Source organism: Pleurodeles waltl, chromosome 11 (genome assembly GCF_031143425.1).
Source record: "Pleurodeles waltl isolate 20211129_DDA chromosome 11, aPleWal1.hap1.20221129, whole genome shotgun sequence".
Classification (NCBI taxonomy): domain Eukaryota; kingdom Metazoa; phylum Chordata; class Amphibia; order Caudata; family Salamandridae; genus Pleurodeles; species Pleurodeles waltl.
In genome coordinates, this window is record NC_090450.1 from 682,773,688 (window position 1) to 682,789,609 (window position 15,922).

Here is a 15,922-nt window from a genome sequence, read left to right on the forward strand (position 1 = left end):
TGGTTGCATTGATACATAGCTAAATAGAGAGGGTTGCATGCATAGAGAAGGTGGCATTGATAAAGAGGGATGCATAGATAGAGTTGCAAAGAGAGATCAATAGTTAGACAGATGGTTAAATAATCACAGCTAGACAGCTGGGCGGATGGCTTGGATAGCAAATTGAAATAAACAGCAAAGCTTTAATTAGTAATATAATAGTTAAATGTCTACATAAGTATGACATACACGAGCACTGAAATGAAACTAGAAAGCCATACATGCAGGACATAGATACTAATCTGATAGAGACTTCTAGTTGCAGATTTCTCACCTTAGAATTTACCCCAGGCATCAGACTGGATCAGATTTTTCTTCGAGCAGTACTCTTGTGTGCCTGCATCCGTCGTTGGTGTCGTGGTCGCAGTGATGATGTCGCAGTCGTATATAGGTGCCACCCAGCGCACTGACATCAATTCTTTTCTTTCCGCACCAGCCTACGAGAGAGCTATCCTTAGTCATTTTTTGACTAACTTCAACCATTTTGTTGATATTTTCAAGTCTTTTGTTGCATTGAGGATGTCATGGAAGAAGACCGGGTTTAAGCCAGGTGACTCCTGTCACCGAATGATGTTGGTAAAGGATCCGTACCTTGTGTGCTTGTGGTGCCTGTAGCGCGACCATGACCCGAAGTCGCGCTATGAGTGTCGGGCCAGGATAGGCTTTGAAGGAGCAGTCCTGAAGCTCATGGCGGCCCGGCGCTCGACTCCGCATCGCTCCCTTTTCCAGAGGAAAGACTGCTAGCGGACTGCTTCTCGTCGTCCCACTGTAAGCGCTTGGGACACTGGAGACACAAGAAGTCATCGTAGAAGGCCAAACGTTCTTTGACTTCACCCCGTTTCTTGGATGATGTGACAGGGGAAAAGCGTAGACGCTCTGGGCCTCCGTCCAGAGCCTACTGCTGGGTCGGCTCCGCACCTCCCCGAGTTTCCAGGAGCCGGAGCAAGCTCTGCACAGCTGAAAGAGTTTTGTGAGGCCATGCTCCTCAATTTTGGTTAGACCGACCCCACCCCACCCTGCCCCACAGTGCCTTAGGGCCCGGTGGGATCGGAAGGGGGTGCCTTGGGTTCCGTGTCGGCGGCTTTGGCCCCAGCTACTGAGGGCCCCTCCGGGTCCATTATCGGATCCATGCTGACTCCGATCATGCCAACATGACCTTCCCATGCACCGGCAAAGATGTTGATGCTCCTGATGTTAGTTGGGCCCACAGTCGATGTCGACCTAATACTTATCCCTGATGACCTGGAGCTGGAACGCTGTCGTTTGGCACCGGATCCATCTTCGATGGAATCTACTCACCCCAGGTTGGATCCTGCCCCTCTTTATTGTGGGCACCTGTACAGGGAGAGTTTGGAGGGGTTGCTGCACCCTCTAGAATACCAGCTAGAGTATTCTGAGATGAACTGGGAACAGGAATTTGGCGAGGCTAGTGGTCTGGATACTTCTCCAGATGCTGGCATGCTTTCTCCCCCTACCCTGGCTACGGAGGAGGGAGCGTCATATTTCATGGCGGTTAGAAGGGCAGCTGAGGTCCTCAGCCTCGAGCTTCCTACTGTGGCAGTCAGGATTAACCTCCTGACTTCGGTGCTCCAGCCTGGGGCTTTCACCTTCGAACCTCTGTTACCCTTTAATAAAGCCCTCACGGATGTCCTACTGGTTACCCAGTCCAGAGCTAGCACTGGTGCTCCTGTGAATTGCCCGCTACCATCGGCCTTCTCCGAACAACCCTAAATTCCTGTCCCAACACCCTACGACTGAGAGCCTTGTCATCCAGGCTTCTTTCTCATCTGGCGCATTCCCGTCCACCCCAGATGGATCGGGTATCAAAAAGACTTTATCAGCTTGGGAAGATGATGTTTTCTTCCTCCAGTCTGGCACTGCTGTCCGTGAACACCATACCTTATGGGATACAGTTGCGCAGTTACTGCCACAGGTTTCCCAAGCAGTTGCTAATGGAAGGGATGCGGCCAAGTTCACAATACGTTGTGGGCTTGACACGACCAGCTCACTGGGCAGATCGGTTGCCTTATGATGGTGGCCTTACAGTGCCATGCCTGGTTGAGTACGTCTAGCTTTTCGGGGATGTCCAACAGTCTCTCATGGACATGCACTTTGAGGGCACCCATCTCTTCGAAGACAAAGCGGTCTCGGAGCCTGAGCATTTCAAGGAGTCCCGGGCTATGGCTCGTTCCCTTGGCCTTTCAGCAGCCCCTCACCCAACACAGTCCGCTTTTTGTCCCTTTCGTGCCCATGAAAGGGGCTCCATCCACGTCATTTCCTTACCATCCACGTCATTTCCTTACTATCCACCGAGCCATGCATGCTGAAACAGCCACTAGAAATATTAAAATAATATTAAAGTAAAAATCACTGAAAAAATTACCTAAGTACAACTTGCAGCGTTGATGCTATCTAAACTCCATGCCAGTACAAGTTAAACAGGTCAGTTACTTATAATTGATGAATTTCAGTGCTGTTTTGTTATTAACCATTAGGTTTTTATTATAAGAAGACCTACATACGTATCTCCACTTTAGCCTTTTGCTTTTTCATTGAAATTCTAAGGTTTTTATTTTTTTAACAGAAGTTAAACTCTTACTACCTTACTTACTTATAATTCAACTTTAACCTTTGGTCTTTTTCAGTGAAAGTAAATGTGTGCACGTCTGTGTGTGTGCGTGTGTCTATAGATATTTGTGTATATATGTATAATCTTTGTGTATATACTCTTTGTGCCTACAATGGTCCCACACTGGGTGGCAAATATTGGCTTTCACCTGTTAACTGAAGTGAATCTCATTATTGTGGTGCATTATATGACTAATAGGTTTTAGAAATATACCAAAGCTAGAGAAACATAGATACAGATCAGTGGCTTCTGGCAAATCATCAAAGCATCTATTCTACTTTGTAATCTATAGCTGTTCACCTTTGAAATATAAATGTCTCTATTCTGATCACAAGCCTCTTTGTTCCAGTTTCCAAGAATGTTGTTAGTGATGCTTGTTGGTGGGGAGCTGGGGTGTGCATATACGCAAGTTATTGAGGATTGAAACTTCTATAGGCTGCTATGTTAAACAAAATTTCTCCATTATCGGTGAGGGTCTGGAACCCATCTGATGCTGGGAGAACAGTTCGGCCAAGCACGTAAATCAATATAAAGTACCAGCAGTTGAGAATCATATTTCAAGATTCAAGGCAAACTTGGTTGAGAAGGGAACCTGTCTAGATGATATACTAAGAATCGTTCAAATGTTCCAGTAGCAGATCAGATGTTTTTACTTTGCATTTGTAATTGTGTTGCTTATTACGTTTATATATTTAAATGTATTTTAGAAATCTGTAAGACCCCCCATTTAAGCTCTGTCTTAGACAGATCTGATAGCGTAGGGAGTGTGGCAATCTAAAACACGTGCACCATCCTGACTTTTGTTTTTCTTAGAGACTTTCCATTGACAGTTAGGACACTGTGGTTAAATTATCTGGATCTGTCTTGTCTTCAGTAAATGCTTTGAAATATACCCATCCGATAGTTTATTTAGTTCTAAAAACTTTTTTGCAGTGGATGTTTCTTCAGCTAGTGCCTTCTTGGAATGGGTCACTGAAGCAGCTGTTACCGGAAGCAGATGCCTGGTTTTCGAAGCACATGAAAGGTATTTTCTGTTCATGACTGACGATCACTTTTGTAGAGTGCTTTATGCTGAAATTCATGCAGCTACCTACCAGATTGCTGTTTTGAAACATACATACAATCAGAAGGCTTTGATTCTAATCTACAGAATACAGAAATGAAAAACAATATAAAAATAGTATTTCTTGGTTCAGATAGTTTAAGTGATGATTTCTGACATTACTCTTCATAATTTATGTCTTTTTAATTTCGCGAATTACCTGTATTTCCATACCTTTTGGTGTTGTGTATGTGTACCTAGCCAGGTGCTACATTGTCCCACTTGAGGGTTCTGTTTTTGAGTGATGAGATGTGTGGTCACCTAATCTCATTGTGCTAACGAATTTTGAAAGTGTTTGTCTTATTCACCGCATACGTTTTTCTCTTCCATGAACATTTTACTGATGCTTGTAAATACTGAATTGCACTGCCTAGAGTTTAGATTCTAGAATCAGTGGTTCTTGTGACATGGTGTCCCTTTTATGACTTGGTGGGAGGTGGCAGGGGATGGGGAGTTCGAGGGGCTAACAACCACTTGCAAGTTGGTCCCCATAAAACACCATTAGAGCTTCTCCTGGGTCGCATGCAAAGATGGCAATCATGTTTTACAGTAAGGGAAGCAAGGGAAAACTGAACCATGTGTATCCTGAAATGGGTTAGGGAAATAAATGATTCTGTGATTCCCTATTCACTGTCTTGAACCACGATGCAGTATGTCTCTGGGTCTATTTAGATCTTTTATCTTTCAGACTGAAAAAAATGCCTACATGAAACTGCTGTTCATACTATAAGGCTATAGTTTCTATAAACGTTAAAGTGGCAGTGGCAGAATCCATACACTCAAAAGTTGAGATGCACCATTTACTGCTTTTTCAACAATGTGCTGCCGCTATCTTAGAAAATATAATGGGGCTGAGCATCTGTACTAGACGCTCTGTGCTACTAATGTTTTTGCTTTCAGGGTCGCTAAATGCTGCATCAGCCTACGCCAAAAGAATAGATTCATTTGGCCAATGATACAAGATTTCTTCGAACATCTGCCTCTAAAAAAATAAGGCAAAAGGTGATAGAAGGCTTTGCAAAGGATCAGGAGGTACATAGTCACTTAGAAAACATCAGCTGATTTAGTATGTTTTGCTGTCAGTTATTTCATTCCCTACCCTCACTTGGTTGATGACTGAAGCACACATAATATTCTGGTTTTGCTGTTCTGGGGCGGCATGTTGGGAGCACAGGCACACGCATGTTTAACAGATTGGAGTTTCTTTAAGTCTTTCGGTTTGATACAAACTAATAGAGTCTTACACATCTGCCTGCAGATGTGCATGAAAGACTTCTTATTTTCGAAGGGTTCATGGGCCCTCTTATCAAGAAACCAGTTGTTACCCTGGGCTGTTACACCATCAGCAGCCATAGGAAAGTGAGTGACCAGTAAAAAGTCCTGGCAGAATAAAGGTTCAGAACTGAAGCCGCAAAAAGAGGTTTACACATTTTCAGAAGATTGGATCGATGTTGGGGTAGTTTTATCCTTTTAGCACACTGGTACCCTACTGACCAGTAGACACTTTATATGGATCTCCCTGTCCCAGGAGGAGCCATTTCTCCTCTGGGACTACGGTTGAGACCACCAGGGTAGTACTATCTCAACCCGGCATGTTGGACTAGCCAGTGATGAAGCATGCCACTATTTAGTGGGTGAGGCTTTTCCATCCATAAAGGGGAGGCCCTCCAGAGTAGGGTATAAACACATGGTAATAATTAGGAATCAGAAGGGACTTAAGAATGGATGAAAGGATTCACCCCATTTTTGGTGATTTTATCTTTCAGGAACCAGTCATGTCCAGAATTATCACTCCTAGGGTGGATAAAAAAATATAAAGTTTCCCCTGTAGATCCTCCCTATATTCGCAGCCAAGTACCCTCTGACTCCCTCATGGTTCATACTGATAGAAAGCGTGCCAAAACGTAGACCACTGGTGATGCATCCCCTCGTGGTTGGGAGAGTAGACAAATTAATGCTGGGGGTAAAAGAGCGGCAGCACAATCTGCTACTCATTAACGGATAGCTAGCTCTATCACCTTATTATCCCGATTTGACTGCGCTCACTGGGACCAAATGGCAGAGTTGGTAGAGCATCTCCCAGAGCAGTACGGCAAAAAAGATCAACAATTAGTGGCAGAGGGAATAATTATTTCCAAAACAAATATTGGATGTGCATTAAATGCTACAGAAGCAGCTACACTCTGCATTAAGTCCAGTATTCTCTTACAACCCATGCCTGGTTGAAGGTTCCGGGGTTTAAACTTGAAATGCAACAGCACTGCTAAATGTGCCTTTCGATGGTCAGCATCTCTTTGGCCTACAGGTAGATGAGATGCTTGAACAAATAAAGGACACATTAACAGAAAAAGCATTTGGTACCCTCCAAACACCTCCTAATCGAGGCTCCTTTCGACACTCACATTTTTGTGGCACATCCAAAACACACACACTCCAGAATCCTCTACCACACTCACCAGGCCACATCACCAGTACCCCTTTCGTGGTTACTACAGAGGTTGATAACCAGGGCAACAACAACAAGGGTAGAGGTTGACGTGCAGGCCCATAAGGACCCAGTTCCTCAAAAAAGTTGCGCCCGGCGGCTTCCCCCTGATCACAAGACACCTGACAGAAGAAGTTTACAAGGGTTTTTACCCTGTTGGTCAGAAATAACATCAAACTGTTGAGTTCTATAAATCATACAAGAGGGTATTGTCTGGAACTTGTACAAACACCACGAAACATTCCCCGTCGCCAACACAGATGATCAGAGGAACATCTGCGCCTCCTTCACGAAGAGGTACAAGCCCTCCTGAACAAAGGGGTCATAGAACCTGTTCTGCATCAACAATAGTGAAAGGGAGCATACCCTCTGTATTTTCTCATCCCAAAGAAAGACTGCTTTCTCAGGCCTATCCTCGATCTCACGCCTTTCAACAAATACACTGTGTCAGAGCAGTTCAATGTGTTGACTCTACAGAACATCATACCATTTTTGCAAAAAGGCAACTTCATGACTTCTCTGGCTCTGAAGGACGCCCACTTCACCCAGTCCAATCCTCCCAGTGCATCAGAAATACCTCAGGTTTGTGTTAAGTGGACACTTTATCAATTCAAATTGCTTCCTGTCAATGCTACTACTGCACCAAGAGTCTTTGCCAAATGTCTAGGAGTGGTGGCTGCTCATCTGAGAAGGAGTAGTGTCCATGTATTCCCTTACTTAATTAGATGATTGGCTGATCAAGAATAGTTCTCAGCAATTATGTCCCACGCCCAAACCACATTAAACACTCTAAACAGTCTGGGTTTCACCACCAATTAAACCAAGTCCCATCTTTAACTTCTATAGGTGCAACCTTTTCTTGGGGCTGTTTTAGATGCCACCATTGGAAAAGCTTACCCCAGTCGAGCCAGAGTCCAAGAACTTCTAAAACATGCTGTCTCTTTTTCAGCCAAATCATCAGATAAGTCTATAATGTTATCGATCTGTTAGGGATGATGGCATCTTGCATAGCAATAGTACCTCATGCTAGGCTCCACATGTGTCAGTTATAAGAGTTCCTAGTGTCACGGTGGTCCCAGGCAGAGGGTGCTTTACATGATCTAGTGTGGGTGTGGGGCTGTACCCTGCAGTTGTGAAACACACACAACTTATTACAGGTGCTGCCCTTGCTGGACCCAGTTCCGCAAAAAGAACATAGTACATATGCATTCCTTATGGCTTTGGGAGCACACCTCAATCATCTCATTGTCAGGGGCAATGGACTCCTACACAGCAAATGCTTTGTTAGACCTGATAGCCTTACAGTAGTCTTTGCTTCAAGTTTCTGCCTCCTCCTCTTTTCTGACCTCGTTTTTGGTGGCTTTAGGACTCTGTGCACTTTAACACTGCTCGCCAGTGCTAAAGTGCTTGTGCTCTCTCCTAAATCATGGTAACATTGGCTTAAACCCAATTATCGTTTTTAATTTACTTATATGTTCCCAATAAAGTGCACTACAAGTGCCCCAGCCCTGTAAATTAAATAGTATTTGTGGGCCCGCAGCACTGATTGTGCCACCCACTTAAGTAGCCCTCTTACCATTTCTCAGGTCACCATTGCAGAGCCTGTGGCTGCAGTTTTATAGTGCCATGTCGATCTGGAAAAACAACCTTTTTGCTATGCCCAAGCCTTCCCTTTTTATACATATATCACCCCTAAACTGGACCCTGAACAACACAAAGGGCAGGGTGCAATGTATTTAAAAGGCATGATATCTACTTTTAGGTTTTGCATGTCCTGGTGGTGAAAAACTCCCAAAGTTGTTATTTCACTACAACAAGGCCTGTCTCTCCTATAGGATAGCACTGGGATCACTTTAATACATCTTTTAAGTGTAATTTACAATCTGGAAGAGATAAGTGTTCCAAGTTTGGCGTCTCCTGTCTCCTAATTTAAAATCGAAACTTATGGTGAAGTTGGATTTTAAATTGTACTTCTTAAAATGCCATTTTTAGAAAGCTGCAGTTTTCTTACTTTAGCCATTTGGTACCTACTGCCTGTCTCCAATACACATCTAGGGTTGGGTGGCAGCTGGGCTTGTGCATTCCCTGTAGACAGGCACACACAAAGGGAGCTTAGTTGTGACTGGTGGACCATCCACAGCCTTATAGGCCATCCTGAGATGTTTGCTCCATAGAGGTGCATTACTAATACAATGTTCTCCCTTTTAATTAGACTCCCATCTCCCTGTATCTTCACAGTGTTCACATTATTCACCAGCATGTAATGCACATACATTCTCTTCCATGCCACTTGTTTATTTTTTTATGACAGCCTTTCTGTTGATGGATGGGAGGGAGGGGCTGACACACATACATAGGCTATGTTCTGTCTCCACACAAAGGACTGCATGCTCCCCTGTAGTGAGCCTGGAACCAGGGCAGGAAGGGACGACCTTTGTGCACTTCAAAGACCTATCTTTGAAGCCTCTCCCACTTCAAAGGGGCAACTGGGTATAAGTACTGGACCTCTGACACCACCAGAAGAGTATACTTCTGAACCTGTGGAAACTCTGCCAGAAAGAAGGGCTGCTGAGCTGCTACAGGGACTGCCACTCTGTTGAGCTTTGCCTCTGCCGAACTCCTGCTTTACTTTGCTGACCTGCTGTCTGCTGGCCTCATGCCTGGGAGTGAGAAGGATTGGACCTGCATCTCTACAACCCAGAACCCATAGTAACGCCAAGGGCCCGCTGACTGGTCTTCTGTTTTCTGAAGTCTTAGGGATACAAAAGACTTCAACTCATCCTGCTACAACACCTGAACTTTGCTTGCTGCAAATAGTGCCCTGCAAAGTGGTGCCAACCCAGTCCTGGGACCTAGGAGGTAGATATAAAGTGCTGCCTCAACCAGAACCCACACGCCCTCATTGGAACCCATGCATCTTTGAGTTTGTGTGGTTCGGAACCAATGCATCATTGTCATTGCGTGGAGTGGACCTGGCACACCACCTTTGGAACCGGTACATCGCCTTCTAAACCGACGCATCACTTACTGAATCAGCAGCCTAAATCTCATTCGGAACTAGCGTGTCATGCTCGTACCTGAAACACCACCACAGTTGTGTGAGAAAATCGATGCAGCTCATCGACCATGTGCCTCGATATCGACGCATCGCTTCGGCTGCACCTCGCATTGTTGAGGCATCCAGGGATAAGGTACTTTGGTTCCGCTACCCCAAGTGGGTCCCTGTATCCGGCCCGTGCTTCATCGCAGTTAGCCTGAACTGTCGACATTATCCCTGACCAGCGTGACCATATATCCCATGTAAGCGCATATTGCTTCTAAGCACTATTTTACATTTATTCTTTAAAAATTCATATCTCAATTTCTACTTATTGGATTGTTGGCATTTTGGTCTTGATTTATTTATTAAGTTATTAAGTTCTATTATCCTAACCAGGTGTGGTATCTTTTTGTGTGGTGTTTTAGCAGTTTTACTATTTGAAGTATTTCACAAATACTTTACACATTGCCTCTTAGTTAAGCCTGTCTGCTATGTGCCAAGCTACCACAGGGCGAGCACATGTTTACCTAGGGTTTGCTTATGACTTACTCTGCTTGGGATTGTGGTTGTTGCTTGGACAGGGTGCATACCTCTGCCAACCCGAAACCCAATTTCTAACATGCTTCATATCAATCAACTGGAGATCCTAGCTATTCAGCTTACACTAGGGGCTTTCCTCAACTCCATTAAAAACCAAACGGTCCTGATACGCAAATTCAATACCACTGCCATGTTCGATCTGCAGAAACAAGGGGTGACACATTCACCCCAGTTGTCCAGACTAGCCCAAAGCATCTGGAAGTGGGCACCTCATCAGAGTCCATCTACTCATCAGCACATCCCAGGAGTGGACAGCAATCTAGTGGACCTGCTCAGCAGGATGCATCAGCAAGTCCCCAAGTGGTACCTAAACCCCCAAGTCCAACACATGTATTTTCACCGTTGAGGGTTCCCACAAATAGATCCGTTTGCCACTGCCGAAAATCCAAAATGCCCAAGCTTCACCTCCAGGCTACCACACCCGCAGCCTCTAAGGATCAGTTGGTCTGTGATATTTACTTATGCTTTTCGACCTCTCCCACTCCTGCCATTCATGATCAGAAGGTTCAGACAGACATATCTCATGCTCAGTCTGGTATCTCCAACCTGGGCACAGCAGCCACGGTACAGGGTATTGTCTGTTACCTCTTACACTTGCAAAAGTCAGGCTTAGCCTATACCTCTAGTAAGTTACATTTGGCCACCGTTGCTGCCTGTCTTCAGAACAAAGAGCAGTTTTCATCATTCAGGATACCTTGTTATTAAAGCATTAATGGAAGACCTTAAGAGTTGCTCCACCCAGAACATCCCAGGTTCTGGGTTCAAGCTCACGAGGCTTATGCCTCCCCAAGCTCTTTCAAAAGCATGCGTGGCACGTTGGTTAGTCAAATGCATACAAGCCTGTTACGCAAAAGCTAAGAGAGCCCTTCCTGCCCCTCACTGACTTCCTTCCACTTGCAGCAAAAGGGGCTTACATGTCTTTCTTTGGTAACGTACCATTAGCTGACATCTACAAAGCAGCTACCTCGTCTACCCCACGTACATTCACTAAACGTTACTGTGTGGATGTTCTGGCCAAACAGCAAGCAAAAGATGTTCTATGTACACTTTTCCAGTCTTCTGGAACATCCTCTTGCTAAGCCACCACTTTTAAGAGGGCTGCTTTACAGTCTATGCACAGAATGTATATCTACAACTGCACATGCCACAAACCGCAAATGTTACTTACCCTGTAAGCATCTGTTCATGTTATGTAGTGCTGTAGATTCACATGTGCCCACCCTACTCCCAGGTCACCTAAGGATGTTGCAAAATCTACTCCTTTGTATCATTCTTATTTCATTTTATTTGCATGGTCATCTTTATTATATTGTCTATACTCCATCCTTAGTCTCGTCCTATATGCGAGTAAAAAGCAATCCAACCATGGAGACAGTGCAAGAATAGTTAGTCACTAGACCTTGTTACTCAAAAATACGTATTTCTAAGAAAAACAAGTTGTATATGTCCCACCCCAACACCAGATGGTGGAAGTATGCACAGCATAGGAATGTACAGCACTACATGCCACAAACAGATGCTTACAGTATGAGTAACATTTTCCAGATTGACCACATTCCACAACTCTGAAATATAAACATGTATACAAAACATATTAAAACAACACCAGAGTCCAAGGGAAAGGAATCAAAAAGGAACTGAAGCTTGCTTATGTCTTGACCTCCACCTCATCAAGCTTCTTCCTTACGCACAAGCATTTAAAAATGGTGATCCTTGGAAATATTCTCCCAGGCATACAAGTAGTGGCTTGTCTGTGCATCTTGCTGTCAGTCAATCCTGAGATGTTTGCTCCTTAGAGTTCTCCCTTTTAATTTGACCCCATCTCCCTATATGTTCACAACGTTGGTGCAACCATTCTTCATCAGGATGTAATGCACATGCATCCTCTTTCATGACCACTTTTTTTTATTGGTTTAGCCTTTCTGGTGTAGGACACTATTCTCTCTGGGACTTATGATCAATATGGGGCCTGCCCTAACAGTGCTCCTTCTTCGTGGCTGTGGTTAGTTTTCTGCAGGGAATCATTCTGCCATACCCTTTCTACAAGCCAGTGCCCCTTTTCCTACTGTCTAGAGAGGCGTGTGGGCACTGAACAAACTTGATTCCATTCCTGTTTCAGGTATTTTTCAGGCTTCTGGTTTTCTTTTACAGCAAATCTCGACTGTTTATATTATATGTAACAGACAAAAAATACAATTTATTTTAACTTTGGTATACACTAGTCAGTGAGGAGTTCCAGCTAATGTTTTCCTTTTGTTGAAAGGAGGGTACGGGGTGGGGGAGAGGCTGTGGGGCTACTTTTTCCTAGAGGTTTTTACAGGATAATTGTAATACCTGTGCTCTAGGGTATTTTTGTGGTGCCCTATGTGCAGAGAAAATGTGCATGTCTTCATGGAGGTCTTTCATCTGATATTGTTTTGGTGCCGCGTTCCTACTGCTACCTGTCCTCCCTCTTCTTTATCACGTTCCATGTTTCCAACTCTGCCATCTCCCATCTTTGTAAGTCCTTTAACCACTTCTTAAGTGATGATGCATATTGCACTTTCCAGCCCATGGCGATTCTCTTCTTAGCCAGTACCTGTGCCTTCCTGCTTTTTTGTGTTCATTAACTGCTTTATGAACTTTGATGAATGAGGCTGTCATCTGATTCCCATGCCATCTGTGTTGACCTAATAAATGCATTATAAATAATGAAGTGATTTATGGCTTTGTAAAGGGTTCCCATACGTTTTAAATGAATGAAGAGTCCCACCCTTGTAGAGGTCTCCTACTGTTCTCCATCTTGCTTCCATGAACACTTATTTCAGATTTGGGATACTTATTTGAAGTGTGTAAGGCACTCTATGGGGATGTCACAAGTAAAAACAAGTCCTGCCCTATATTGTTTGATCCTTCTTAGTCGGCATTGTCCAGGAAACCATACCAGTTTGAGTTTTGAATGTCTGCCATAATAGTTTTATATTGTAATTGGAACTGTATTTACACAGTGATTGACGAGGCAGTGACGTTTACGATGAGTAGCATGCTGCTCTGAAACTCAAGGTTAGTGGTTAATTCAGAGATTATTCATGGTTATTGGGATTAGTGTTATACTTTCAAGGATACCATTCCATGCATTTTCGCCAGTGTTTTGGTGGTGGATTAAATTAGTAGTGTCATTAGTGAACCGTGGGGGTATGTGTATGTAAGTGATTTAATGCCAACAGTAGGTGTGATTAGTAAATGAGCTATTTATTGCAAGGCTACAGGGTATGACTTTCAAAGAAGAACAGGTTGTGTTCTTTGAAATGAGACGTGCAAACTTGCAGAAATACAAAAATATAGAGTAGGCAGACATGGACGTGACTTGGAATAGGCTGTAATCAGGAAGAGCAGGCACTCTGATGTTGGAAGGTAAGGAGAGGGTTGCTTAAAGAAAAAAGGGACTGTTGACAATTGGAAGTTTTAAGTTAAATCAAAATAGTCATACAGGGTTTTAGGAATATAGAGTAGCATTTTTGAGACACCATGCACTCCAAAGATGCCAAACTGTAGAAACATTATTTGCAGATGAGATAATATTAGAACATTCTGATAGGCCCTAGAAATAGACAAACAGTCTCCTGCTAGGCTATTGAAAGACCACTGCTGCAGTATGGACAGCAAATCAGCTCAGGTGTTGGAAGCATAAAGTAATGGCTGGACATAAAAAAGGGAAATATCAAGAGCATTAGGCTGCGCTTGACAGTAGCAGTAATCTCATGAACAAAGCATCACTAGAGAATATGCGAGACAAAGCAAGCATCTAATGCCAACCAAAAAGGAGGTTCTGCAAATGTTGGATCGGATGTCTTCTGATATTTACCCTTTAAGTTTGTCTAACCGTGTTAATTACCAAAGCAAAGTGGGTTCCATCTAAATGCCCCTGGTTTAGCATGATACTGGGTGGTGGTGAGGATATCTTCACACAGTGCAGGTGTATTGCCCGTGTTCCTGTAGCTAGAAGGAGGAGGCCCATATACTGAAGTGAGGAGGGGAGGGAGTAGCCTACCTTTAGAAATTCCATGAGGCCTTTTGTTTACCAAGGAGATGCATATTAGTCTTTCTGAACACTGCCATTTGGTAGATTGCAGGGGTGATGTGTGTGACTGCAGTTTCTGTTTTCCAAGGAAATACGTTTTCTAAGTCAGGGCAGTCCTTTGACTATGCCTGATTGCTGCATCTGGAAGGATTACTCAGCCAGGTGCTGAGATTTCACACTTTCACATTTCACACTTCAATTGGTCTTCCAGCTTTGAGCCAGCCTCAGTACTTTGTGCTGCGACAAACATCATTTTACACAAAGACTGTGTCTCAAGGGCACGCAGCACCAACCTTTAAGGAAACGTAAATATCAGTATATCTTTAATTTCGAGAACGTCCTGAAACTGAGGTTTCTCGAACTACAAGTTAAGTAAGTATTCGGAAGTTAGTTTCCTATATGTAGAAAGTCATACCTGGCACAGGTGCTTGCTTGTCTACACGGAGTTTACAACAACGTGCCTTGCACACAATGTGTGGAGCATCTAGTAAATTAACTTATATCAGTGGAAGCAGATGAAATAACGGGAGAGGCAGTCACTTGACCTCTAACTCCAAGCAAAAAGGCACCAGCCTTACTTGTATCTCTGGCAATATCCCAGTGACTCCAACACACAAAAAAGAGTGAGAACAGAGGTAGTCTAACTACTGGATAGCTTCATCTAACTCGGTAGGAAACATGTGGGTATTTAAAAGTTGCCCTCACCCACTAAATAGTGGCATGCTTCATCATTAGGCATGCTTCAACACCCATGTGTAGACCAACATCCTGAGCAGAGCAATAGAGTGTTCTTTTTGAGGCCTACTCTCCTCTCCTTCTCAGGGATCTATTTATGCAGCTAAAATGAAAACTGTCTAGGTGGGTACCTCCTCTAATCTTTATTCTTAGCACCTTCCCTGACATGTTTAAAAACTAAATGTTAGGGTGAACTCTAGGAGGTTAATATCCTGTACCCCTGTCTGCCTAGATCAACATGTTTGGGCCCTTCTTCGGCTCAGCCGGATCAGTGGGCCATCTTCAGGATACTAGATCCCTTATCTTTCCTTTACTGAAAGCTCTCCATCATTACCTATTTGTAAATGATGGGTAAAATGATTTTGGCTATTCCATTGACCTCATGTAACACCTGGGAAATTCCTGTAAAACAAAGGAATATCTATTAAATATTTTTATGGAATCATAGCTACTTTCAGTTTCCAAAGCGTCCACTAATATGCGTGATTTCATCCTTGATCCATTTCAACACCAGTGCTCAAAAAGTGTTCAGGGTGAAACACACTCCCATAGATGATATTTCCACATAGTTTATGTTACCTGAGTTTTACAATTGTTTCTCCCAAACAAGGTACATAGTGGGAGCGTCACCCTGTCATCACACTCCGTTATAAATACACAAGGGTAGTGAAGTTAATTCCCCTTAGTATTTAAGTATTATCCTATTTGTGGCGATATGTGTTGCTCTTTTTATTTCTATCTGGTTGTCACAATCATGTCCACAGTTTCCCTTCTACGATCTTAGGCTTCCTCTCATACTTGTGTACCAACTTGGAGGAAGAGATCCAGTAGATAGACTACCTCTGTACCCTCTTTTTTGTGTGTTGGATGTATGTGGGAAGATTAAAGGCAGAGCAATACCTCTCGCCCCCTACAAGTGTGAGGACAATATCCAAAGGACTGACACATAATGGACATCTAGAAGAACTCCCACTCGTCCTCCTAGGATACCCCTGTTAGTGAGAGTTGCAAGTAATAGGGGTCTGATGATGCCCGCTAACTTAAACAAGCATATATGCAGGACTCAGTTGCTATACTCCAGAGGGTAGCTTCAGGACTGACTACCCCCTCCATAAACACTGAAGGTATGGGTCCTCCACAAACATCAGGTGAACAACCTCCTGCAAGGCATAAATTCAACCCTCCCCTACTGTGAGAAACTGGGTTGTTGCTTGAGGGGAGTGAAACCCTAC

General features: G+C 43.7%; 1 protein-coding gene across 1 annotated transcript in view; it reads left to right on the forward strand.

Annotated features, from left to right (window-relative positions):
- The window catches only part of GMCL1 (germ cell-less 1, spermatogenesis associated), a 556,440-nt gene that overhangs the window by 247,002 nt on the left and 293,516 nt on the right, over positions 1-15,922 (forward strand). The window contains exon 8 of the mRNA XM_069214203.1: positions 3,602-3,692. Within this exon, the coding sequence (XP_069070304.1) occupies positions 3,602-3,692 (91 nt within the window). The remainder of the gene's footprint in view (positions 1-3,601; positions 3,693-15,922) is intronic.